Raw genomic sequence first — 25,095 nt, 5'->3', positions numbered from 1 at the left:
AAACAGCTCCCTTTGTACTTGGCGCCATGTAAACACCGCGGCCGCCATCTTAAGTGAGGGGTTCAGACCCATAATCTCATGTCGAGCTCTTCTTTCAGCCCAGCTGGGGCTGGCAGGATGACACCATGGCAGGACTTCAAACCGCGCGCACACACTCACACAGTCATAGGGCCCGATTCACAGGACTAACTTAGGACAAAATCCTAATTTCTGTGAATACCAAAAGTAGTAAGTTTAGGATTTTGTCTTAAGCCTGTTTTAAGACAAACTTAAGACAAAATCCTAATTTCTGTGAATACCAAAAGTAGTAAGTTTAGGATTTTGTCTTAAGCCTGTTTTAAGACAAACTTAAGACAAAATCCTAATTTCTGTGAATACCAAAAGTAGTAAGTTTAGGATTTTGTCTTAAGTTAGTTCTGTGAATCGGGCCCCCTGTCTTTACACACCCACATGCTCTTGGCCTCACACACACATGCCTTACTTGTGATTGTATTAACATACTCACCCTGTGCACTATCCCGGCAGAGTGGATGTACTGTCAACAAAAAACAGAAAGATCAAGATTCAATTAGCTTACAGCTGGCTCGGTGCTGGTACAGGGTTTGTGAAAGTACATTTCAAGCTCACAATTCTTATTTGTTGACTGTAGGACAGATTCAGCTCAGACGGCCATGAACTATGCAGAGCCCTGAAGTTTCCCAGGTCCGTACTCCAGCAACTCATTCAGTTCAGGTTTTTGCTGTTGCATCCTGGGACTTGTAGTCTGAAATGAGGAATTACTCAAGCACAGTCTGTGAAACTTAAGGGCTCAGTGCTTTGCCACAATTTTTCTCATCATGAACAGAATCCCTCGGGATGCGAGAGGCTGCGAGGTGGAGCTCAGTCCGGTACCACAAGGCGGCCCTGTGGTACTCACCTGTACACTCAGGACTGAATGCCCCCCCTCCCTGGCACGGAGGACAGAGCTGCAAAACTTTCTAGGCCTGTGGAGTCCTACAGGTTGGCCGCTCACTTAGAATTTCAGGGTTTCATTTATAAAAAGTGACGTGCCGCTGCGTGAAAACAGCGATGCGTCACTTTTCACTGCGCCCTCCTTGCGACACCAATGATGCATCATATTTACAGTATGACGCATCATGTCGCAAGGAGTTACAGTTACGTCAGTATTTCTGACGTATCCGTGAGTGCAAAAGTGACGCATTGCTGGAGTGAGTCACAAAAGTGATGTAACTCCAGCAATGTGTCCTTTCACATGGGGCAAGCCCCACGTGGAAGAGCCTGCGTCAGTCTTACGCCTGCTGTGAGGCAGGCGCAAGATTTTGACGCATTTGGGTCCTAGAAGTGGCGCAGTGAAATCTTAGATTTCACTGCGTCACTTCCATGACCCTTTCTTGCGTCAGAACGCCCCCCCCTGCATACATTATACCTGGCGCAGGTATAATATGGCGCAGGGGTTTACAAAGTGACGCATCTACATAGATGCGTCACTTTGTAAATATGGCGCAACAAGGCACATTTTTTACACCACTGGTGCGTCACAAAAAGTGACGCACCGGCGGCGTAAAAGTGACGCACAGCCTCATAAATGAGGCCCTCAGTGATTGTTGGAAGTCCAGGAGAACTCAGTGGGTGTTCTTTAACTTAGATGGACAACAGATTCTGATTGGCCAGACACCCAAGGAAGGATATAAAGGCATGCCCCGCGTCCCTCTCCCGGTGACACATATGAGCATTAATGACAAAACGCTGACATGACAATAACTAGAGTTAAAAAACAGAATGATGTATCCATGCTAAAAGTTTGAAACTTTGCAGGTTTGATGCAAACTTTCTTCTAAAAAATGAGTGCAATTGAATTTAATATACAGACTATTACTGAATCATCCAATTAAAATGATTAAGTTTGTAGTCACTGCATATTGTAGCTGTTTTTATTAACTGCAGATTTCGAGATATCTCAGAATCCGGGAATCCTGATGACACACAGCACAGCGGCCAGTGTGTCATGCAGAGTCAAAGGTGAACAGATTGAGCACAGTACAGTGTACAATGTGCATGTCCCTTCCTCATCCTGATGAAGTCTTAGTGGAAAGGACTGGCCACCAGAGCTGAAACATTGTCGATGCTAACATGATGGTGGCTTATAATTCTGGCTAGACGCTGATTATTGTAGATTTTGCCCCCAATCGTTTCATCTCAATTTACCATAATTCAATACATTAGGCAAGTGGCTCCCGGTCAGCCTTTGTATCACCTTCAAGACACTCTGCCTAGCCCACAACACCTTCTTCGCGAAAGCCTCATCTTATTTTAAGGAAAACTTAGGGGCTTAATTACAAACCCCTTGCGATGCCCGTACGTCACTTTTACCATGTTAAAAATGACGCAAAAGTGGTGCAAGGGCCTTGTAAATATGCCCTTTAGAATGCTATACCTGGCAAACCCCAGCGCAGTTACATTCATAAAGGTTGCAACTTTCAAAGGTACCTTTTGGGGTGGTAGGAAGAGGTTTTTCCAGATCTACGGCTCTACAATAGAACGGTCTTCGTTTTGCATTGAACACACATTCATCAGTTTTGTTTTTCAGGAAACAGCTTAAAACTTGGCTTGTTAACCAAAGTTATTCAGATTTAGGACTTTGATGGTTCATCGCTGTTTTGCACAGCGCCAAAACGCTGCCAGGCATGTGCATTTTAGAAGATACTTCGGGCATATTAGCAAGATATTGCGATATTTATTGCAAAATGCGCTTAGCACGTTTATTGTTATCGCTGCCTATCGCTGGATATATTAGCAACGTTTATCTCCATTGTGCCAACATATCCAGCGATAGCGGTGAAATGCCTGAATATCGCTGGAAATCCAGTGATATTCATGTATTAACGCAAATAGGGACTTAACCTGACAATCCACCTCCCATTGAAGGTAAGTCATGTGTTTAGCAGGCGTTAGATTCTAGCGATATTCGCACTTAGCGTGACTTTTTTTATTGCTTCGCCTGCCTTTCTAATAGGCGATAGCGACGTTATCGACTGCTTTCAGTCGCTAACAGGTTGGGTACGCCCACTTTGCATGTCATTAGCGATAAATATCGCTGACATGCAAAGCGGGCCCCAAACCGCTCGCTATCGCCTACAAGCTGTCGCTAACTGCTGTTAGCGACAGCTTGCTGATAGGGCGAGAAAAATATTGCCGCTTTAGAGGCAAAACGTGCTGCTAAAGCGGCGATACTGCCCTTGCTAATATGCCCCTTCATTCCTTCATAGAATGAGTCAAGAGAGAGTTCGGTGGAAACTCTGAAAATCCGGGAACGATCTGTCCCTTCTGGATCTATATGGGATCCTCCTGTTCCAGACAGATTCCGACAGTTTTATCCTCAATCCTGTTTCCCGCGCTTTTTCGGGGGTGGGACAGTGAAGCCATGCACGTGTCTGTCAGCCGTGGTCAGTTAATGTTCTATGAATGTCCGTCCTGTTGTGCCTGTCTCAGCGCCTAGAGGTGACTTACCATGCAGAGAGGGTTAATGATTAGATGAGGGCGCGGCAGACATTCGTGTAGCCCATCACTTTCCCTTTCAGACACCAGGAAGTGGCTGACTCTGCTCCTGAACCCGGCGCACACGTACAGTAACATCCTGCGCAAAGACGCGCCCTGGGGGCAATATATGGTTTTATCACCTCAGCTCAGCCACGTGACAGGCAGGAGGCGCGCGGGAGCCTCAGGCTCAGTTTTATTGCTGCCAGATATAAAAGTAGTTTATATAAACAGCGGGGTCACAGGTACATCTGACATGCCTTCTGAGCAGAGGGGGGTGTCCTTAGGGGTACGGGGGGGCTGTCCTCGCCCCCAAACAGCGGGGGTGTCTGTAGGTCGGTTGTAATTCATCACGACTGTCCTTGGGAGCCGTATTTCTGCGCCTCCCTTCCTGTGTGTGCAGTCGCTTCAAGTGTCTTATGCGAGCCTTGGCTTTTAAAGTGTTGCTATTTTTACCAGGGATGCCCATGAGAGCCGCCCCCCAGCCCCCTCCCGGCCCCCTCCCGGCCCCCTCATCTCCCCACACCTGAGCCCTTTGTCCAACGAGGCTCAGCGGCATCCACCCCCCCCCCCCAGCCCCCCCCCCCAGTCCCTGGGGCACGAACCTGTCTGAAGCTGTGATTTATTGTACACCCACAGGGGAGGGGGCTGTCTGCAGCCGGGTGGGGGTGGGGGTGGGGGATACTGTAGGGGAAGGAAGAGGGAAGACACAGAAACAATGCAATAGACTCTATAAACCCATACTAGCGAGAGTACATTCCTATCCTATGTAAATCATACTTATATAACAAATCATATGTATAGAGCAGCCATTTCTTCGGACTGTGGCCTCGCAACGCCCTGGTTTTAAAGACTCCAACCTAGACCGGTGTTGTGTTGGAGCTGTTGGATTGCGTCATTTGTTGTGGCTAGAGTGTTGTGATGAAGGTTCTGGATTGGGTGATGTGTTCTGTCTGTGGTGTTGCGTTGGAGGAGGTGGATTGAGTGAGATTTTCCATCTGAGGTGTGGTGCTTAAGGTGGTGGATTCTGTGGTTTGTATATATCTAGAGTGCTGTGTTGAATGGTGTGATGTGTTGCATCTAGGGTGCTGTGTTGAATGGTGTGATGTGTTGCATCTAGGGTGCTGTGTTGAATGGTGTGATGTGTTGTATCTAGGGTGTAGAGTTGCAGGTGGTGGATGGTGTGATGTGTTGTGTCTAGGGTGCTGTGTTGAAGGTGGTGGATGGTGTGATGTGTTGCATCTAGGATGCAGGGTTGGAGGTGGTGGATGGTGTGATGTGTTGTATCTAGGGTGCTAGGTTGCAGGTGGTAGATGGTGTGATGTGTTGTATCTAGGGTGCTGTGTTGCAGGTGGTGGATGGTGTGATGTGTTGCATCTAGGATGCAGGGTTGCAAGTGGTGAATGGTGTGATGTGTTCTATCTAGGGTGTTGAGTTGCAGGTGGTGGATGGTGTGATGTGTTGTATCTAGGGTGCTGTGTTGCAAGTGGTGAATGGTGTGATGTTTTGTATCTAGGGTGCTGTGTTGCAGGTGGTGGATGGTGTGATGTGTTGCATCTAGTACGCAGGGTTGGAGGTGGTGGATGGTGTGATGTGTTGTATCTAGGGTGCTGTGTTGCAAGTGGTGAATGGTGTGATGTGTTGTATCTAGGGTGCTGTGTTGCAGGTGGTAGATGGTGTGATGTGTTGCAGGTGGTGAATGGTGTGATGTGTTGTATCTAGGATGCAGGGTTGCAAGTGGTGAATGGTGTGATGTGTTGTATCTAGGGTGATGTGTTGCAAGTGGTGAATGGTGTGATGTGTTGTATCTAGGGTGCTGTGTTGCAGGTGGTGGATGGTGTGATGTGGTGCATCTAGGAAGCAGGGTTGGAGATGGTGGATGGTGTGATGTGTTGTATCTAGGGGGCTGTGTTGCAGGTGGTGGATGGTGTTGTGATGAAGGTTCTGGATTGGGTGATGTGTTCTGTCTGTGGTGTTGCGTTGGAGGAGGTGGATTGAGTGAGATTTTCCATCTGAGGTGTGGTGCTTAAGGTGGTGGATTCTGTCTTTTCTATATATCTAGACTAGGTGCTGTGTTGAATGGTGTGATGTGTTGCATCTAGGGTGCTGTGTTGAATGGTGTGATGTGTTGTATCTAGGATGCAGGGTTGCAAGTGGTGAATGGTGTGATGTGTTGTATCTAGGGTGTAGAGTTGCAGGTGGTGGATGGTGTGATGTGTTGTGTCTAGGGTGCTGTGTTGAAGGTGGTGGATGGTGTGATGTGTTGCATCTAGGATGCAGGGTTGGAGGTGGTGGATGGTGTGATGTGTTGTATCTAGGGTGCTAGGTTGCAGGTGGTAGATGGTGTGATGTGTTGTATCTAGGGTGCTGTGTTGCAGGTGGTGGATGGTGTGATGTGTTGCATCTAGGATGCAGGGTTGCAAGTGGTGAATGGTGTGATGTGTTCTATCTAGGGTGTTGAGTTGCAGGTGGTGGATGGTGTGATGTGTTGTATCTAGGGTGCTGTGTTGCAAGTGGTGAATGGTGTGATGTTTTGTATGTAGGGTGCTGTGTTGCAGGTGGTGGATGGTGTGATGTGTTGCATCTAGTACGCAGGGTTGGAGGTGGTGGATGGTGTGATGTGTTGTATCTAGGGTGCTGTGTTGCAAGTGGTGAATGGTGTGATGTGTTGTATCTAGGGTGCTGTGTTGCAGGTGGTAGATGGTGTGATGTGTTGCAGGTGGTGAATGGTGTGATGTGTTGTATCTAGGATGCAGGGTTGCAAGTGGTGAATGGTGTGATGTGTTGTATCTAGGGTGTTGAGTTGCAGGTGGTGGATGGTGTGATGTGTTGTATCTAGGGTGATGTGTTGCAAGTGGTGAATGGTGTGATGTGTTGTATCTAGGGTGCTGTGTTGCAGGTGGTGGATGGTGTGATGTGGTGCATCTAGGAAGCAGGGTTGGAGGTGGTGGATGGTGTGATGTGTTGTATCTAGGGGGCTGTGTTGCAGGTGGTGGATGGTGTTGTGATGAAGGTTCTGGATTGGGTGATGTGTTCTGTCTGTGGTGTTGCGTTGGAGGAGGTGGATTGAGTGAGATTTTCCATCTGAGGTGTGGTGCTTAAGGTGGTGGATTCTGTGGTTTCTATATATCTAGACTAGGTGCTGTGTTGAATGGTGTGATGTGTTGCATCTAGGGTGCTGTGTTGAATGGTGTGATGTGTTGTATCTAGGATGCAGGGTTGCAAGTGGTGAATGGTGTGATGTGTTGTATCTAGGGTGTAGAGTTGCAGGTGGTGGATGGTGTGATGTGTTGTGTCTAGGGTGCTGTGTTGAAGGTGGTGGATGGTGTGATGTGTTGCATCTAGGATGCAGGGTTGGAGGTGGTGGATGGTGTGATGTGTTGTATCTAGGGTGCTAGGTTGCAGGTGGTAGATGGTGTGATGTGTTGTATCTAGGGTGCTGTGTTGCAGGTGGTGGATGGTGTGATGTGTTGCATCTAGGATGCAGGGTTGCAAGTGGTGAATGGTGTGATGTGTTCTATCTAGGGTGTTGAGTTGCAGGTGGTGGATGGTGTGATGTGTTGTATCTAGGGTGCTGTGTTGCAAGTGGTGAATGGTGTGATGTTTTGTATCTAGGGTGCTGTGTTGCAGGTGGTGGATGGTGTGATGTGTTGCATCTAGTACGCAGGGTTGGAGGTGGTGGATGGTGTGATGTGTTGTATCTAGGGTGCTGTGTTGCAAGTGGTGAATGGTGTGATGTGTTGTATCTAGGGTGCTGTGTTGCAGGTGGTAGATGGTGTGATGTGTTGCAGGTGGTGAATGGTGTGATGTGTTGTATCTAGGATGCAGGGTTGCAAGTGGTGAATGGTGTGATGTGTTGTATCTAGGGTGTTGAGTTGCAGGTGGTGGATGGTGTGATGTGTTGTATCTAGGGTGATGTGTTGCAAGTGGTGAATGGTGTGATGTGTTGTATCTAGGGTGCTGTGTTGCAGGTGGTGGATGGTGTGATGTGGTGCATCTAGGAAGCAGGGTTGGAGGTGGTGGATGGTGTGATGTGTTGTATCTAGGGTGCTGTTTTGCAAGTGGTGAATGGTGTGATGTGTTGTATCTAGGGTGCTGTGTTGCAGGTGGTGGATGGTGTGATGTGTTGTATCTAGGGTGCTGTGTTGCAGGTGGTGGATGGTGTGATGTGTTGCATCTAGGATGCAGGGTTGGAGGTGGTGGATGGTGTGATGTGTTGTATCTAGGGGGCTGTGTTGCAGGTGGTGGATGGTGTGATGTGTTGTATCTAGGGTTCAGTGTTGGAGGTGGTGCATGGTGTGATGTGTTGCATCTAGTATGCGGGGTTGGAGGTGGTGGATGGTGTGATGTGTTGTATCCAGGGTGCTGTGTTGGAGGTGGTGGGTGGTGTGATGTGTTGTATCTAGGGTACAGGGTTGGAGGTGGTGGATGGTGTGATGTGTTGTATCTAGGGTGCTGTGTTGCAGGTGGTGGATGGTGTGATGTGTTTTATCCGGGGTGTAGTGTTGGAGGTGGTGAATGGTGTGATGTGTTGTATCTAGGATGCAGGGTTGGAGGTGGTGGATGGTGTGATGTGTTGTATCTAGGGTGCTGTGTTGCAGGTGGTGAATGGTGTGATGTGTTATATCTAGGGTGCTGTGTTGCAGGTGGTGGATGGTGTGATGTGTTGCATCTAGGATGCAGGGTTGGAGGTGGTGTGATGTGTTGTATCTAGGGTGCTGTGTTGCAGGTGGTGGATGGTGTGATGTGTTGCATCTAGGATGCAGGGTTGGAGGTGGTGGATGATGTGATGTGTTGTATCTAGGGTGCTGTGTTGCAGGCGGTGGATGGTGTGATGTGTTGCATCTAGGATGCAGGGTTGGAGGTGGTGGATGGTGTGATGTGTTGTATCTAGGATGCAGGGTTGGAGGTGGTGGATGGTGTGATGTGTTGTATCTAGGGTGCTAGGTTGCAGGTGGTAGATGGTGTGATGTGTTGTATCTAGGGTGCTGTGTTGCAGGTGGTGGATGGTGTTGTGATGAAGGTTCTGGATTGGGTGATGTGTTCTGTCTGTGGTGTTGCGTTGGAGGAGGTGGATTGAGTGAGATTTTCCATCTGAGGTGTGGTGCTTAAGGTGGTGGATTCTGTGGTTTCTATATATCTAGACTAGGTGCTGTGTTGAATGGTGTGATGTGTTGCATCTAGGGTGCTGTGTTGAATGGTGTGATGTGTTGTATCTAGGATGCAGGGTTGCAAGTGGTGAATGGTGTGATGTGTTGTATCTAGGGTGTAGAGTTGGAGGTGGTGGATGGTGTGATGTGTTGTGTCTAGGGTGCTGTGTTGAAGGTGGTGGATGGTGTGATGTGTTTCATCTAGGATGCAGGGTTGGAGGTGGTGGATGGTGTGATGTGTTGTATCTAGGGTGCTAGGTTGCAGGTGGTAGATGGTGTGATGTGTTGTATCTAGGGTGCTGTGTTGCAGGTGGTGGATGGTGTGATGTGTTGCATCTAGGATGCAGGGTTGCAAGTGGTGAATGGTTTGATGTGTTCTATCTAGGGTGTTGAGTTGCAGGTGGTGGATGGTGTGATGTGTTGTATCTAGGGTGCTGTGTTGCAAGTGGTGAATGGTGTGATGTGTTGTATCTAGGATGCAGGGTTGCAAGTGGTGAATGGTGTGATGTGTTGTATCTAGGGTGTTGAGTTGCAGGTGGTGGATGGTGTGATGTGTTGTATCTAGGGTGATGTGTTGCAAGTGGTGAATGGTGTGATGTGTTGTATCTAGGGTGCTGTGTTGCAGGTGGTGGATGGTGTGATGTGTTGCATCTAGGAAGCAGGGTTGGAGGTGGTGGATGGTGTGATGTGTTGTATCTAGGGTGCTGTTTTGCAAGTGGTGAATGGTGTGATGTGTTGTATCTAGGGTGCTGTGTTGCAGGTGGTGGATGGTGTGATGTGTTGTATCTAGGATGCTGTGTTGCAGGTGGTGGATGGTGTGATGTGTTGCATCTAGGATGCAGGGTTGGAGGTGGTGGATGGTGTGATGTGTTGTATCTAGGGGGCTGTGTTGCAGGTGGTGGATGGTGTTGTGATGAAGGTTCTGGATTGGGTGATGTGTTCTGTCTGTGGTGTTGCATTGGAGGAGGTGGATTGAGTGAGATTTTCCATCTGAGGTGTGGTGCTTAAGGTGGTGGATTCTGTGGTTTCTATATATCTAGACTAGGTGCTGTGTTGAATGGTGTGATGTGTTGCATCTAGGGTGCTGTGTTGAATGGTGTGATGTGTTGTATCTAGGATGCAGAGTTGCAAGTGGTGAATGGTGTGATGTGTTGTATCTAGGGTGTAGAGTTGGAGGTGGTGGATGGTGTGATGTGTTGTGTCTAGGGTGCTGTGTTGAAGGTGGTGGATGGTGTGATGTGTTGCATCTAGGATGCAGGGTTGGAGGTGGTGGATGGTGTGATGTGTTGTATCTAGGGTGCTAGGTTGCAGGTGGTAGATGGTGTGATGTGTTGTATCTAGGGTGCTGTGTTGCAGGTGGTGGATGGTGTGATGTGTTGCATCTAGGATGCAGGGTTGCAAGTGGTGAATGGTGTGATGTGTTCTATCTAGGGTGTTGAGTTGCAGGTGGTGGATGGTGTGATGTGTTGTATCTAGGGTGCTGTGTTGCAAGTGGTGAATGGTGTGATGTGTTGTATCTAGGATGCAGGGTTGCAAGTGGTGAATGGTGTGATGTGTTGTATCTAGGGTGTTGAGTTGCAGGTGGTGGATGGTGTGATGTGTTGTATCTAGGGTGATGTGTTGCAAGTGGTGAATGGTGTGATGTGTTGTATCTAGGGTGCTGTGTTGCAGGTGGTGGATGGTGTGATGTGTTGCATCTAGGAAGCAGGGTTGGAGGTGGTGGATGGTGTGATGTGTTGTATCTAGGGTGCTGTTTTGCAAGTGGTGAATGGTGTGATGTGTTGTATCTAGGGTGCTGTGTTGCAGGTGGTGGATGGTGTGATGTGTTGTATCTAGGGTGCTGTGTTGCAGGTGGTGGATGGTGTGATGTGTTGCATCTAGGATGCAGGGTTGGAGGTGGTGGATGGTGTGATGTGTTGTATCTAGGGGGCTGTGTTGCAGGTGGTGGATGGTGTGATGTGTTGTATCTAGGGTTCAGTGTTGGAGGTGGTGCATGGTGTGATGTGTTGCATCTAGTATGCAGGGTTGGAGGTGGTGGATGGTGTGATGTGTTGTATCCAGGGTGCTGTGTTGGAGGTGGTGGGTGGTGTGATGTGTTGTATCTAGGGTACAGGGTTGGAGGTGGTGGATGGTGTGATGTGATGTATCTAGGGTGCTGTGTTGCAGGTGGTGGATGGTGTGATGTGTTGTATCCGGGGTGTGGTGTTGGAGGTGGTGAATGGTGTGATGTGTTGTATCTAGGATGCAGGGTTGGAGGTGGTGGATGGTGTGATGTGTTGTATCTAGGGTGCTGTGTTGCAGGTGGTGAATGGTGTGATGTGTTATATCTAGGGTGCTGTGTTGCAGGTGGTGGATGGTGTGATGTGTTGCATCTAGGATGCAGGGTTGGAGGTGGTGTGATGTGTTGTATCTAGGGTGCTGTGTTGCAGGTGGTGGATGGTGTGATGTGTTGCATCTAGGATGCAGGGTTGGAGGCGGTGGATGATGTGATGTGTTGTATCTAGGGTGCTGTGTTGCAGGCGGTGGATGGTGTGATGTGTTGCATCTAGGATGCAGGGTTGGAGGTGGTGGATGGTGTGATGTGTTGTATCTAGGGTGCTGTGTTGCAGGTGGTGGATGGTGTGATATGTTGTATCTAGGGTGCTGTGTTGCAAGTGGTGAATTGTGTGATGTGTTGTATCTAGGGTGCTGAGTTGCAGGTGGTGGATGGTGTGATGTGTTGTATCTAGGGTGCTGTGTTGCAGGTGGTGGATGGTGTGATGTATTGCATCTAGGATGCAGGGTTGGAGGTGGTGGATGGTGTGATGTGTTGTATCTAGGGTGCTGTGTTGCAGCTGGTGGATGGTGTGATGTGTTGCATCTAGGGTGCAGTGTTGGAGGTGGTGGATGGTGTGATGTGTTGTATCTAGGGTGTATTGTTGGAAGTGGTGGATGGTGTGATGTGTTGCATATAGGATGCAGGGTTGGAGGTGGTGTGATGTGTTGTATCTAGGGTGCTGGGTTGCAGGTGGTAGATGGTGTGATGAGTTGTATCTAGGGTGCTGTGTTGCAGGTGGTGGATGGTGTGATGTGTTGCATCTAGGATGCAGGGTTGGAGGTGGTGGATGGTGTGATGTGTTGTATCAAGGGTGCTGTTTTGCAAGTGGTGAATGGTGTGATGTGTTGTATCTAGGGTGCTGTGTTGCTGGTGGTGGATGGTGTGATGTGTTGTATCGGGGGTGTAGTGTAGCAGGTGGTGGATGGTGTGATGTGTTGTATCTAGGGTGCTGTGTTGCAGGTGGTGGATGGTTTGATGTGTTGTGTACAGAGTGTAGTGTTGGAGGTGGTGGATGGTGTGATGTGTTGTATCTAGGGTGTAGTGTTGGAGGTGGTGGAGGGTGTGATGTGTTGTATCTAGGGTGCTGTGTTGCAGGTGGTGGATGGTGTGATGTGTTGTATCTGGGGTGTAGTGTTGCAGGTGGTGGATGGTGTGATGTGTTGTATCTAGGGTGCTGTGTTGGAGGTGGTGGATGGTTTGATGTGTTGTATCTAGGGTGTAGTGCGGGAGGTGGTGGATGCTGTGATGTGTTGTATCTAGGGTGTAGTGTTGGAGGTGGTGGAGGGTGTGATGTGTTGTATCTAGGGTGCTGTGTTGCAGGTGGTGGATGGTGTTATGTGTTGTATCTAGGGTGCTGTGTTGGAGGTGGTGGATGGTGCGATGTGTTGTATCTAGGGTGTAGTGTTGGTGGTGTTGGATGGTGTGATGTGTTGTATCTAGGGTGTGGTGTTGGAGGTGGTGGATGCTGTGATGTGTTGTGTCTAGGGTGTAGTGCTGGAGGTGGTGAATGATATGATGTGTTGTATCTAGGGTGCTGTGTTGGAGGTAGTGGATGGTGTGATGTGTTGTATCTAGAGTGTAGTGTTGGTGGTGATGGATGATGTGATGTGTTGCATCTATTGTGTGGTGTTGGAGGTGGTGGATGGTGTGATGTGTTATATCTAGGGTGCTGTGTTGGAGGTGGTGGATGGTGTAATGTGTTGTATCAAGGGTGTAGTGTTGGTGGTGATGGATGATGTGATGTACAGTTACCAGGGAGTGTCCAAGCTCCGAGTCTGGTGAGCTTATAAAGCGCTTGGTTACCATACGGTGTCCTGGTGCTAAAACTGGTGAGCTTATGAACCATAAGGTTACCAGGAGTGTCCAAGCTCTGAGGCTGGTGAGCACTGTTACAATCCGGTGTTCTGGGAGTAAAACTGATGACCTTATAATGTGCACATTTACCTTAAGGCGTCCTTACACTAACGCTGACGAGCTTATAATGCGCACTGTTACCTTAAGGCGTCCTTGCACTAACGCTGACGAGCTTATAATGCGCACTGTTACCTTAAGGCGTCCTTGCACTAACGCTGACGAGCTTATAATGCACACAGCTACCTTAAGGCGTCCTTGCACTAACGCTGATGGGCTTATAATGAGCACTGTTACTTTAAGGCGTCCTTGCACTGACGGTGATGAGCTTATAATGCGCACTGTTACTTTAAGGCGTCCTTGCACTGACGGTGATGAGCTTATAATGCGCACTGTTACTTTAATGCATCCTTGCACTAAAGGTGACGAGCTTATAATGCGCACAGTTACCTTAAGGTGTCCTTGCACTAACGCTGACGAGCTTATAATGCACACTGTTACCTTAAGGCATCCTTGCACTAACGCTAATGCTGACGCGCTTATAATGCGCACTGTTACCTTAAGGCATCCTTGCACTAATGGTGATGAGCTTATAATGTGCACAGTTACATTAAGGTGTCCTTGCACTGACGCTGACGAGCTTATAATGTGCACTGTTACCTTAAGGCGTCCTTGCACTAACGGTGATGAGCTTATAATGTGCACAGTTACCTTAAGGTGTCCTTGCCCTAAAGCTGGCGAGTTTATAATGCGCACAGTTACATTAAGGTGTCCTTGCACTAATGGTGATGAGCTTATAATGCGCACAGTTACCTTAAGGTGTCCTTGCACTAATGCCGGTGAGATTATAAGGCACACAGTCACCTTAAGGCGCCCTTGCACTAATGCTTATGAACTTATAATGCGCACTGTTACCTTAATGCGCCCTTGCACTAACGGCAATGAGCTTATAATGAGCACAGTTACCTTAGGGCATCCTTTCACTAATGCTGACGGACTTAGAATGCACACAGTTACCTTAAGGCATCCTTGCACTAACGGTGACAAGCTTATAATGAGCGCAGTTACCTTAAGGTGTCCTTGCACTGATGCTGATGAACTTATAATGTGCGCAGTTACCTTAAGGCATCCTTGCACTAATGCTGACGAGCTTGTAATGCACACAATTACCTTAAGGCGTCCTTGCACTAATGCTGACGAGCTTATAATGCACACAGTTACCTTAGAGCGTCCTTGCACTAATGCTGACGAGCTTGTAATGCGCACAATTACCTTAAGGTGTCCTTGCACTAATGCTGATGAGCTTATAATGCGCACAATTACCTTAAGGCGTCCTTGCACTAATGCTGATGAGCTTATAATGCGCACAATTACCTTAAGGCGTCCTTGCACTAATGCTGATGAGCTTATAATGCGCACAATTACCTTAAGGCGTCCTTGCACTAATGCTGACGAGCTTATAATGCACACAGTTACCTTAGAGTGTCCTTGCACTAATGCTGATGAGCTTATAATGCGCACAATTACCTTAAGGCGTCCTTGCACTAATGCTGATGAGCTTATAATGCGCACAGTTGCCTCTAGGGGTTCCTTGCACTAGACGAGCTTATAAAGTGCACTTTAACCAGGAGGTATTCCTTGCACTAATGCAGATGAGCTTATAAAGTGCACTTTCACCATAAGGTGTCCTTGCCTAACAGTGACCAGCTTAAAATGCACACAGGTACCTTAAGGCGCCCTGGCACTCACGCCGGTGCGCTTTTAAAGCGCCCTGCTCCCACCCGGGGCTCTGGAGGTATGGCGCAGTGTGCCGAGTCCGTGGTGGCATGTCAGGCTCTCTGACTCTGTGGTATGTGAGCAGTGCCCGAGGGCCTCTCTTCCTCTCAGATGCCACTTGCATTCCTGGCACACCTTCGTGCTCCCTGGAGGGCTGGAGAGAGCAGGGGCCTGTGCAGACATGTGCTTATGTATGCCTGCCCATCCCCCCAGCCCCTCCCACCCAAAGCAGCCGTGGCCCCGAGGGAGGGTCACGGGTCCCCAGAGTGGGCGCCCCTGCAGGAGAAGGGGGCGCCAGCGGGTGCATGCTACATTCACTAAAGAACACTTATGAATCTCTTGAAGCAAAAGTAACACACGGAAGAGCCTATTTATATAGAAAATATATATTCTGTATTTAATTGCTGGATTGCAAATTCATTCAAGGGGATACATAAAATCTTGAGTCTAATGCAAAATGTCACGAAAGAATGAATAAATCAATTCAACAAAACAATTCATAACAGAACAACCACTCCTGTTAATCAGGTGAGAGCAGCTAAAAAGCGTGGATGGTTATAGCTCTGCCAGACATACATTTCTTAGGAGATGGTGTGACGGTCGACGCAATCCGTAGTGCTCCACTCTACGGATTGTGTTTGGCCGAGGTGGTTGGTTGCGTCTCGGACAAGCGTACATTGAAGACGCGTCCTTCATTTTTCTGGAATCTATCCTGGAACTGGTGTCCGGATAGTGAGGTCTCATTGGTTGAGATCAGTTCCAAGTCAAGAAAAGATTTTGAGACAATTCTTCCTTCACAACTCCGTAGATCCGATCAACCCAATAACCCTGGGGTGCCCTTTCTTGCAATAAAACATTTTTCCTGATGAAGGTCTTAGAGACTACAGCTACAAAGACCGAAACGTCGACCGTCACACCATCTCCTAAGAAATGTATGTCTGGCAGAGCTATAACCATCCACGCTTTTTAGCTGCTCTCACCTGATTAACAGGAGTGGTTGTTCTGTTATGAATTGTTTTGTTGAATTGATTTATTCATTCTTTCATGACATTTTGCATTAGACTCGAGATTTTATGTATCCCCTTGAATGAATTTGCAATCCAGCAATTAAATACAGAATATATATTTTCTATATAAATAGGCTCTTCCGGGTGTTACTTTTGCTTCAAGAGATTCATAAGTGTTGTTCTGTGTACACCTGCGAGATAGTTCATGTATGGCAATCTCACTGATTAAGGTTTCAACAAGTAATGTGAATGATAGTGGTCAAACAAATCCCTGGTAGACGACTTTACCTTGTATTGAACATTGCCCAAGCCTACAAGGGTGGATTGGGTGACCCTTTCCAGAATCAACATTCACTAAAGGGCGTCCATGGTTTGCAAAGTGCGCAGCCGTGGCCCCAAGGGGCTAACCCTGGAAGTCCTCTGCAGGGGGAGGGTCACGGGGTCCCCAGAGTGGGCGACCCTGCAGGAGGAGGGGGCGCCAGGGGGTGCATTCTACGTTCACTGACCCTGGGTCTTACTTGTACTGTACCATTGCAGGCACACGGCTGTCTAGGACTGGAACCTTCATGTACTGAACCATTTAAAGTCCACACACATTCAGTCTGCACGCACAGGCCCTGGCCCTCGGTTGGCACTGAGACCCAACCCTCGGTGGGCAAAAGGACCCAGCCCTCGGTGGGCACAGCAGGGCACGAGTCGGGGTACCACGCGGGTGGACGGCATCCCCCCACTTATTTTCGAGGGTTTTCCAGGGTGGAAGCCGTCCACCCTGCTCAATCAAAAAGCCTTCCACCATCTACAATCAAAACCGCGTCGACCCTTACAAAATAGGTGCGCGCAGGTGGATGGCTGAAATCGGAAGTTTCTCGGACTGCTGCAGGACACCACGCCGGTCACCACGCCCATTCACCTACCAGGTTCGCCGTTGCAACCAATGGATGGACGCCGTCCCCCCTGCGCAAAAGCGCTACACCAACTATTAAACACATACCTATTTTAACAGGTTTTTGCCTTTCGTGACGTCACTTCCGGTCGTGACGTCACTTCCTGTCTGTGAGCGTCCCCCCACTTCTAGGTTTTTGCCTTTTGTGACGTCACTTTCGGTCGTGACGTCACTTCCTGTCTGTGAGCGTCCCCCCACTTCTTTATTTAGGACTTGTGCCCTGGGGCACAGTGACCCCACCCTCAGTGGGCACAGGGACCCAGCCCTCGGTGGGCACAGGGACCCAGCCCTCATGGGCATAGGGACCCAGCCCTCAGTGGGCACAGGGACCCAGCCCTCAGTAGCACAGAAACCCAGCCCTCAGTGGGCACAGGGACCCAGCCCTTGGTGGGCACGGGGTCCTGGTCCTCGGTGGGCACAAGGACCCAGCACTCGGTGGACACAGGGACCCAACCCTCAGTGACACAGGGACCCAGCCCTCGGTGGGCACAAGGACCCAGCCCTCATGGGCATAGGGACCCAGCCCTCAGTGGGCACAGGGACCCAGCCCTCAGTAGCACAGGAACCCAGCCCTCAGTGGGCACAGGGACCCAGCCCTCGGTGGCACAGGGTCCTGGACCTCGGTGGGCATAGGGACCCAGCCCTTGGTGGGCATAGGGAGCCAGCCCTCGGTGGCACAGGGTCCTGGCTCTCGGTGGGCACAGGGATCCTACTCTCGGTGGGCACAGTGACCCAGCCCTCGGTGGGCACAGTGACCCATCCCTCAGTGGGCACAGTGACCCATCCCTCAGTGGGCACAGGGACTCAGCCCTCAGTGGGCACAGGGACCCCGCCTCCGGTGGCACAGGGACCCCGCCCTCGGTGGCACAGGGACCCCACCCTCGGTGGCACAGGGACCCCGCCCTTGGTGGGCACAGGGACCCAGCCCTCAGTGGCACAGGGTCCTGGCCCTCGGTGGGCACAGGGACCCCGCCCTCGGTGGCACAGACTCAGTGCTCAGCTGTCTTTGCAATGGGGGATGATGGAGGGCCTGGGGGGCTCATGACAAGTCATGGGCAGGGTCTTGGAGATACCTGACCATATCAGGGCTACCCCATGAGGCCTGTGGTGACGCCTCATGGGGTAGCCCTGCCCCAGCTTCCCAGCTACGATCGGCCAATCCCCCTCTGAAGAGCCAGACAACACCTGGCCCAGAGGAGGGGGTAAATTAAACATTAACAGCTCGAGCTCATGCAGGTGAGAGCTCCAGTTACAAAATAAATACTGTCTACAATTTGTAGATCTTACACACTCAGCATCTTGATTTTAAACATCAACAGGAAACTGGCACCGCACCTGGTACCAGGTGGACCGCCAGGTACCAGGCTAGGAGGCGGGTGCCCTCCACACACTGGTGCCACAGTCAAACACGCGCAACAACCATGCTGTGAACCCACGACACCAACACAACGCGCACAGCTCAGTGCGGTGCCAGCAAGTGCAAACAACTTACTGCCCACAATGCAGGGGATTAGATTAGATATAGTTCCTTAGAAACTGGGCATTGCCTGGTAAAACATTCACCGCATGCGCCTCGCCTCTGTGATGAGGCGCCGGGAAACTGGTTTGTCTGAGAGGAGGTGCATGGTGGGGGCGAGAAATGCAACGTGGTGACCAGAGGGTCACAGGCTGGTGGTCTGTCTTACTACCACAGCCCTGGACACTCGCCCTCCCACCGCAGAGGCAACACCGCGCACGTTTATGATAAAGGATGCCGATTTGGTGCATTTGAGGTCCGCGCACCAGCAGACCTGACAGGCAGTCAACACTCCTGTGGGTCAAACTGCTGTCAAGCAAGACTAGGCCTGGGTGTGAAATCCTGCTTTGCTTGCGGAATTTGTGGAATTTTCCCCAATCCGCGCTCTTCATAGTGGGCGGAGTTACGAAAGCAAAACGTTTTCCTTGCTCGCGCTCGCCAATGGTAAGTTGGTGAGCGCGAGCAAGGAAAATCTTACTCCAGACCACCTCTAGACAAGATTTGGGCAGTCGAGGATGGTCGCTACCGTTTGTGTTGAGAAACCTTCCGTTCGTGTTGAGGAAACTACCATTCGAGTACAATATCTACTTGAGCGGCAGAGAGAAGCAGCGCTCTTGCGCTGTGCCGTTCGTACTGATTTTACATCGCAGGACAAACGCCTGGTGCTAAAAATGAGTGCGGACGGCGTGATGTAATGCAATCCGCCACCTGCGGAAATCCACAGAGCGCAGCAGAGTTTTTTAGGTTATTACTCCACATACTTTACCCAGGCCTAAGGAGGACACCATGGGCCCGATTCACAGAATGAATTTAAGACTAAATCCTAAACTTACTACTATTTGGTATTCACAGAATGCACTTACTACTTTCGGGATTCACAGAATGAACTTACTACTTTCGGTATTCACAGAATAGATTTAAGACTACTAACTTTACGTCCGCACTCGGGCCGGAAATTCCGGCCCGGAGGCGGAGTTTCCGGCTTGGGGGCAGAGCTTGCGGTCTGGAGGCGGAGCTTGCGGCCCAGAGGTGAAGATTTCAGCCATGGCTACATCCCCCACCTCCGAGCCGGAAGCTCCGCCTCCAAGCCGCAAGCTCCGCCTCCGGGCCGCAAGCTCCGCTCGCAAGCCGTAAGCTCCGCCTCTGGGCCGGAAACTCTGCCTCCGGGCCGGAATTTCCGGCCCGAGTGCGGACGTAAAGTTAGTAGTCTTAAATCTACTCTGTGAATACCGAAAGTAGTAAGTTCACTCTGAATCCCCAAAGTAGTAAGTTCATTCTGTGAATAGCAAAATAGTAGTAAGTTTAGGATTGAGTCTTAAGTTCATTCTGTGAATCGGGCCCAGCATCTGTAACTTAACAGTATTCATCATTTGAGGTGAATGTCAAATACATTTATGAAATATGCATCTTTTATCATAAACTTAGGCGGTGCTGCCTCCCACAGCAGGAGAATCGGTCCTTAATATCCGTCAGAGGCACAGAGCTCCCACTGCCTGACGGATACACACCCCGGTGCCAATCAAGGCTGAAACTATCGGAAACATTTAAAAATCAGATTCACGTTTCAGCCTTTTGTTTTTCTGGCTTCTCACTTAGAAGAGGGGTTTTCAGGTGATTAGCAGCCTGGGGGGATAAGGCCTGGAAGGTAAGGCTCTTCACCTCATCCAGAGAGCGCCTGGTCTGTGATACTCAGAGCACATCCGTCCTGCTGTTCGACTGCACTCCCCACCCCCCTACATAAACACTCTCAGTGTAAAACTCAACACTGGAAAACCAACCGGAAGTGGAACCTAAGGGACCCCACAGCCAATTCCATGCACAGGCCAGGCACAGGGGACACTGGTAAACAGGTTTGGCATTTTAGGGTTGTCTTTCAACATAATGTTTTGATGATACACAGATGCAAGTCAATTAAAATGTAAAACACTGGGGCCGATTCACAGAACTAACTTAAGACAAAATCCTAAACTTACTACTTTTGGTATTCACAGAAGTTAGGATTTTGTCTTAAATTTGTCTTAGGACAGACTTAAGACAGACTTAAGACAAAACCCTAACTTAAATCTGTCTTAAGTTTCTCTTAAGTCAAACTTAAAACAAAATCCTGACTTCTGTGAATACCAAAAGTAGTAAGTTTAGGATTTTGTCTTAAGTTAGTTCTGTGAATCCTGCTCTATGAGGCGGTTTACGAGGGAGACAGTGTTCAGATGTGTGAGAGTCACGCTCAATGAGTGATCCTCAAACTGGTGCAGGATCAGCCATTGGCTGTTCTCCAACTGTGATCTCAGAAGCACGTGACGAGAACCTTGAACTGTAAGTGGCTATGCACTGGTTGCACGTCTTAGGTAAATACCCCCTCCCCCTCCACAGGTGCAAATCCCTATGCTGACAGTTCACGCACTGCTTCACGCACAACAGGAGCGTGCACCGCCTTCAAGATGGGTAAACTCACCTGCAGTCCTCGCAGGAGCTGGAACAGGAAGTAGACGACTGCGCTGTGAGTGAGTCTTTGCACCTTCATCACCTGCGACAGGTCGCGCGCCATGAAAGGCATCACCAGATAACTGCAACCGAGAGAAGAGGGGGGTTGAGGGGGGAGAAACATTCAGAGTACATCGCATGAATAAACAAATATTGAATCCGTATTTGTAAAGCGCAAACTACTCAACCTTACGGGTCTCAAGGCACTGGGGGCCATTGTGGAAATTAACCCGTTCCGTGCTCGCCGATGCGAGCACTATCTCCATGGTGCTGCGCATGACCGTTGGCCGATGCAGCCCCACCCACCTAATGGAACGTCCGCACCAAGGCAGAATTTGCGCCGCGGTAAACAGGTTAAGTGAGATATTGCCCAGAGTCACATGGTGCTGAGCTGAGCTGGAGCGGGAGCCGGGGATTGAACCGTGAGCCCTGTGCTCCGAAATCAGCTGCCCTGGCCGCTGCACCACACCTCGCCACTACCAGCATACCAGCACAACTGAGTGCCTCTATCTACACACAACTGGTACTCACTCCCTCTTCCTACACACAGCGAGTGCTCACTCCCTCTTCCTACACACAGCGAGTGTTCATTCCCTCTTCCGACACACAGCGAGTGCTCACTCCCCCTTCCTACTCACAGAGAGTGCTCACTCCCTCTTCCTACACACAGCGAGTGCTCACTCCCTCTTCCTACACACAGCGAGTGCTCACTCCCTCTACCTACACACAGTGAGTGCTCACTCCCTCTACCTACACACAGCTGGTACTCACTCTCTCTTCCTTCACACATCTAGTGCTCACTCCCTCTTCCTACACACAGTGAGTGCTCACTCCCTCTACCTACACACAGCTGGTACTCACTCTCTCTTCCTTCACACAGCGAGTGCTCCCGCCCTCTTCCTACACACAGCGAGTGCTCACGCCCTCTTCCTACACACAGCGAGTGCTCACGCCCTCTTCCTACACACAGTGAGTGCTCACTCCCTCTTCCTACACACAGCGAGTGCTCACGCCCTCTTCCTACACACAGCGAGTGTTCACGCCCTCTTTCTACACACAGCGAGTGCTCACTCCCTCTTCCTACACACAGCGAGTGCTCACTCCCTCTTCCTACACACAGCTGGTACTCACTCACCCTTCCTACTCACAGAGAGTGCTCACTCCCTCTACCTACACACAGCTAGTGCTCACGCCCTCTTCCTACACACAGAGAGTGCTCACTCCCTCTACCTACACACAGCGAGTGCTCACTCCCTCTACCTACACACAGCGAGTGCTCTCTCCCTCTTCCTGCACACAGCGAGTGTTCACTCCCTTTACCTACACACAGCTGGTACTCACTCTCTCTTCCTTCACACAGCTAGTGCTCACTCCCTCTTCCTACACACAGCGAGTGTTCATTCCCTCTTCCGACACACAGCGAGTGCTCACTCCCCCTTCCTACTCACAGAGAGTGCTCACTCCCTCTTCCTACACACAGCGAGTGCTCACTCCCACTTCCTACACACAGCGAGTGCTCTCTCCCTCTTCCTGCACACAGCGAGTGCTCACTCTCTCTACCTACACACAGGGAGTGCTCTCTCCCTCTTCCTACACACAGCGAGTGCTCACTCCCTCTACCTACACACAGCTAGCGCTCACTCCCTCTACCTACACACAGCTGGTGCTCACTCTCTCTACCTACACACAGGGAGTGCTCTCTCCCTCTTCCTACACACAGCGAGCACTCACTCCCTCTACCTACACACAGCGAGTGCTCTCTCCCTCTTCCTGCACACAGCGAGTGCTCACTCTCTCTACCTACACACAGGGAGTGCTCTCTCCCTCTTCCTACACACTGCGAGTGCTCACTCCCTCTACCTACACACAGCTAGTGCTCACGCCCTCTTCCTACACACAGAGAGTGCTCACTCCCTCTACCTACACACAGCGAGTGCTCACTCCCTCTACCTACACACAGCTAATGCTCTCTCCCTCTTCCTACACACAGCGAGTGCTCACTCCCTCTACCGACACACAGCTGGTACTCACTCTCTCTTCCTTCACACAGCTAGTGCTCACTCCCTCTTCCTACACACAGCTGGTGCTCACTCCCTCTTCCTACACACAGCTAATGCTCACTCCCTCTTCCTACACACAGCTAGCGCTCACTCCCTCTACCTACACACAGCTGGTGCTCACGCCCTCTTCCTACACACAGTGAGTGCTCTCCCCCTCTTCCTACACACAGCGAGTGCTCACTCCCTCTACATACACACAGCGAGTGCTCACTCCCTCTTCCTACACACAGCGAGTGATCACTCCCTCTTCCTACACACAGCTGGCACTCACTCCCTCTTCCTACACACAGCGAGTGCTCACTCACACTTCCTACACACAGCGACTGCTCACTCACTCTTCCTACACACAGCGACTGCTCACTCCCTCTACATACATACAGCGAGTGCTTACTCCCTCTACCTACACACAGCTGGTATTCACTCCCTCTTCCTACACACAGTGAGTGCTCACTCCCTCTAGCCACACACAGCTAGTACTCACTCCCTCTTCCTACACACATCGAGTGCTCACTCCCTCTACCCACACACAGCTGCTACTCACTCCCTCTTCCTACACACAGAGAGTGCTCACTCCCTCTACCTACACACAGCGAGTGCTCACTCCCTCTACATACATACAGCGAGTGCTTACTCCCTCTACCTACACACAGCTGGTATTCACTCCCTCTTCCTACACACAGTGAGTGCTCACTCCCTCTACCTACACACAGCTGGTACTCACTCCCTCTTCCTACACACATCGAGTGCTCACTCCCTCTACCCACACACAGCTGCTACTCACTCCCTCTTCCTACACACAGAGAGTGCTCACTCCCTCTACCTACACACAGCGAGTGCTCACTCCCTCTACCTACACGAGTGCTCACTCCCTCTTCCTACACACAGCGAGTGCTCACTCCCTCTACCTACACACAGCGAGTGCTCTCTCCCTCTTCCTACAGACATCGAGTGCTCACTCCCGCTTTCTACACACAGCTGGTACTCACTCTCTCTTCCTTCACACAGCTAGTGCGCACTCCCTCTACCCACACACAGCTGGTGCTAACTCCCTCTTCCTACACACAGCGAGTGCTCACTCCCTCTAACTACACACAGCGAGTGTTCACTCCCTTTACCTACACAAGTGTTCACTCCCTCTTCCTACACATGGTGAGTGATCACTCCCTCTTCCTACACACAGCGAGTGCTCAGTAGGACTCTTCGTACACATAGCGAGTGCTGACTCCCTTTAACTACACACAGCGAGTGCTTACTCACTTTACCTACACAAATGCTCACTCCCTGTACCTGCACACAGCGAGTGCTCACTCCCTTTAACTACACACAGCGAGTGCTTACTCACTTTACCTACACAAGTGCTCTCTCCCTCTTCCTACACACAGCGAGTGCTCTCTAGGACTCTTCCTACACACAGCGAGTGCTCACTCTCTCTACATACACACAGCGAGTGCTCACTCCCTTTAACTACACACAGCGAGTGCTTACTCACTTTACTTACACAGATGCTCACTGTTAGAAGGGGACGTCTCAGAGGGCCAGGTTGTGCTCACCCCGACACCCCCAAGACCCACCTCTTCCCCAGAACTTGCCGAGTCTTGATTGTGAGGTCCTCACCGGGGAGGACTTCGGGTCTAGGATCGTACACACGGAACTCACACCACACTATGAACAGACACCACACCGTTGGATTCTAATAACAAGTTCTTTATATAAGTAATAGACGAAGGAAGCACTCTTATATACACGGTGGTCGAGGGACCATAAAGTCCTGGAGGATTCAGGAAGGGGGAAGCGGGACAGTCTTTTAGTTTCTGGGTCAGTACGAGGCGTACCCTACGCACAGCTATCAATCCTCGAGCTGGGGGATACGGGATGATGGTCGTACTGGCTGCCATACCTCCGTCGAGTCGGCTTGGGCGTGATGATGGTCTCGATGGTCCAGCCGGACCAGAGTACTCCTCAAGCCGCGACGAGGTCAGCAGGGCTCGATCCGGAGAAGTCCGTGAGGAGCCGCGACAGCGTCAGCAGGGCTCGGAGGGTTGCAGGCTCAAGCCTGAGCCGCGACAGCGTCAGCAGGGCTCGGGGGGTCTTAGAGGTCGAGCCGTGACAGCGTCAGCAGGGCTCTGATGGATACGAGTTCAGCTCGAGCCGCGACAGCGTCAGCAGGGCTCCAATGGTTACACGTTCAGCGTGAGCCGCGACAGCGTCAGCAGGGCTCCGATGGTTACACGTTCAGCTTGAGCCGCGACAGCGTCAGCAGGGCTCTGATGGTTACAGGTTCAGCTTGAGCCGCGACAGCGTCAGCAGGGCTCCAATGGTTACAAGTTCAGCTTGAGCCGCGACAGCGTCAGCAGGGCTCAGAGGTTCAGGATGAGTCTTCTTAGGGTCAGCCGCGATCAGATCAGCAGGCTTCAGGTCCAAGATACAACTGCCCGCTAGTTGTCGGGCGGGCCCAGTTAT

At 50.5% G+C, this 25,095-nt stretch overlaps 1 protein-coding gene across 1 annotated transcript in view; it reads right to left on the bottom strand.

Moving 5' to 3' along the window:
* Nucleotides 1-25,095, bottom strand: part of LOC144780825 (mitogen-activated protein kinase 14A-like) — a 142,218-nt gene that overhangs the window by 34,889 nt on the left and 82,234 nt on the right. The window contains exons 4-5 of the mRNA XM_078659328.1: nucleotides 20,547-20,658; nucleotides 506-535 (exon numbers count right to left, since the gene is read on the bottom strand). Coding sequence (XP_078515454.1) covers nucleotides 506-535; nucleotides 20,547-20,658 — 142 coding nt within the window. The remainder of the gene's footprint in view (nucleotides 1-505; nucleotides 536-20,546; nucleotides 20,659-25,095) is intronic.

This window comes from Lissotriton helveticus, chromosome 9 (assembly GCF_964261635.1).
Source record: "Lissotriton helveticus chromosome 9, aLisHel1.1, whole genome shotgun sequence".
Lineage (NCBI taxonomy): Eukaryota > Metazoa > Chordata > Amphibia > Caudata > Salamandridae > Lissotriton > Lissotriton helveticus.
This window is presented reverse-complemented; position numbering and strand designations above follow the sequence as displayed.